The 2500-nt window shown below is 46.4% G+C and overlaps 1 protein-coding gene across 1 annotated transcript in view; it reads left to right on the top strand.

Moving 5' to 3' along the window:
• The window catches only part of mrpl3 (mitochondrial ribosomal protein L3), a 9784-nt gene extending 9009 nt beyond the window's left edge, over positions 1 to 775 (top strand). The window contains exon 10 of the mRNA XM_080859756.1: positions 521 to 775. Coding sequence (XP_080715882.1) covers positions 521 to 670 — 150 coding nt within the window. The 3' untranslated portion in view covers positions 671 to 775. The remainder of the gene's footprint in view (positions 1 to 520) is intronic.
• The last annotated feature ends 1725 nt before the right edge of the window (positions 776 to 2500 follow it).

Raw genomic sequence — 2500 nt, 5'->3', positions numbered from 1 at the left:
ACACACAGACACACACATTCGCACTGTGTGACCCTTGGATTAATGTATACTTTTATCCTCCATCTACCACACTGTTAGAAAATGGGTTGAAACTGAGAGAGCGTTAAATAAGGGGGAATCGTGTTGTTTAGTGTGTGTGAGTGTGAAAATTATTTGGAGACAGGGTTGTTTAGTGTGTGTGTGTGTGTGTGTGTGTGTGAGAGAGCTGGAATTTGGAGACAGGGTTATTTAGTCCCACTGCACTCTTACATTTATTCACAAGGTCAGTATGTAAATATAGACTGTTTGGAGCAAGGGCGGATGCTTGTGGGTGGGTGGGTTGCGTTGTCAGGCGCAGTTGGAGGGAGGGAGGGAGGGAGGGTGCGTGCGTTTGTGTGTGTTAATGATCACTTGTGTTGTGTTGTCAGGTGCAGTTGGTGCGTGTGCGCGCGTGTGTGTGCGCGTGTGTGTGTGCGCGCGTGTGCGTGCGTGTGCGTGCGTGTGTTTGTGTTTGATACTAAAGCTTGTGTTCCGTTGTCAGGTGCGGGACACCAGATTACCAAAGAGGGCCGGTCAGACCAGGGACCTTCCGTTCCCCACGTTCTTCAGAGACGGAGACGAGGAGCTACCGGAGGATTTATACGCCGACGACATGTTCCAGTTTGGCGAGGAGGACGTCACAACAACCTGAGAGACACACACACACACACACACGGAGGGTCGATCCTCTGTTCCTTCCATTAGTAGTAAAGGATGCGGAGGTGTTACTGAAGTCATTAAAGTGATTTGATAATAATATCTGTGTCTGTGTGTCTGTCATACATCTCAGGTGCCACTTCAAGGGTAGACAAACACACACACACACACACACACACACACACCGATATGTGAACATACATAAATACAAACACACACACACACACACACACAGAGGTTCATAAACACATGGTCGATATTACATGCTCATAAACACACAAATAAAGCAGGCACACACACACGTTGGTGAAGGGGGAAAAGACTGATAATTCAGGGCTCTAGTCAGTGTGAGGAGTGGAGAAGTGGGAGAGCTCTGCTGATGAAATGCCATTCAAGACTTTAATTAGATTCTTTATTGGCCATCTGCCAGCATCAGCCCTCACTTTAACCGGTGTTCAGGGCCGGCCTGCCATCGCAGTGTGTGTGTGTGTGTGTGTGTGTGTGTGTGAGAGCATTTCCTGTGAAATTCCTTAATGTCAGGTTTCAAAGTGGTACCCCCGCAACCGTTTCCATAACAACTGGGGGCTGTATTCCCTGCTGAATGGTGTCCCATGTGGGACAAACAGAGGTGACCTCTGTGAAGAAGGAGGCTTTGACTGCCGGAGAAGCAAAGAGGTGCAGAGTGAAGCTGACAATGGGTGACATTTTGTCTAAGTGACAGATAAACTGTCATTAATATTGCATGAGAAGAGGACCATGGTAGTGGTGGGGGTTGAGTGTGTGTGTGTTTGCGTGTGTGTGTGTATATGTTTATGTATACTTCCATATCGGTGTGCGTGTGTGTTTCGGGGGGGTTAAGGTAAGCTAGTATGTTGAATGTTGAAGGAAAGTAATACCTTTGGAATCAATCAACGCCTCAGGAGGAAGATGTGATCGCAAAAGTCACTCTTACACTGACACCCCCCCCCACACACACACAAACACACACACACACGCACTCTTACACTGACACCCCCACACACACAAAAACACACACACACACACTCTTCCACTGCAGCCCCACCTCCACTCTCTGTCTCTCTCTCACACAAACACTTGGATGAAAAACATTTCTGTGCCCCAGTTTAAATATACCTATTCATAAACCCTGTTAAATCTTTATAAATAAATAAACAAACTGTCAGAATCTTTGTGATTGTGTAGTCAATCTTACCAGGAGGACTGGCTTGTCTGCTCACATCCAAAACAGATGATCTTTCCCTTTCACTCTCTCTTTGTCCCTCTGTGTGTGTTTGTGTGTGTGCATCCATGTGCATGAAGTGTGTGTGTGACTGAGTGTGTATTTTGAATATTCTGTTGTGGGAGGTAGGGGAAAGATTTGTGTACGTATTGACATTCTCCTCTCCTTATCGTGTGTGCGTGTGCTCTTCGCTTTGTTTACTCCTCTCTCTTCTCTTCATCTTGTGTACATGTGGGTGTGTGTGTGTGTTTGCTCTCTGCTTTGTTTACTCCTCTCTCTTCTCCTCATCTTGTGTCTGTACCTGAGTGAGTGAGTGAGTGAGTGAGTGAGTGTGTGTGTGAGTGTGTGTTTTTGCTCTCTGCTCTATTAAGTCCTCTCTCTTCTCTGGTGTGTGTGTGTGTGTGTGTGTGTGTGTGTGTGTGTGTGTGTGTGTGTGTTTAATCCCATGTGCCTGCAGCCTTATGTTTGTTATTCAGTGAAAGACTGCACCAAGTCTTCCTCAAGCGCTCACATCATACTCACAACCATGGCTCTGTTTTTCACACACCTGTTGATTGGCTCGTTCAACCAAGAGGATAAAAAAAA

This window comes from Sprattus sprattus (genome assembly GCF_963457725.1).
Source record: "Sprattus sprattus genome assembly, chromosome: 20".
In the NCBI taxonomy this organism is placed as follows: Eukaryota; Metazoa; Chordata; class Actinopteri; order Clupeiformes; family Clupeidae; genus Sprattus; species Sprattus sprattus.
The sequence above is the reverse complement of the archived record's forward strand: the minus strand, read 5'-3'. Positions and strand labels throughout refer to the sequence as shown.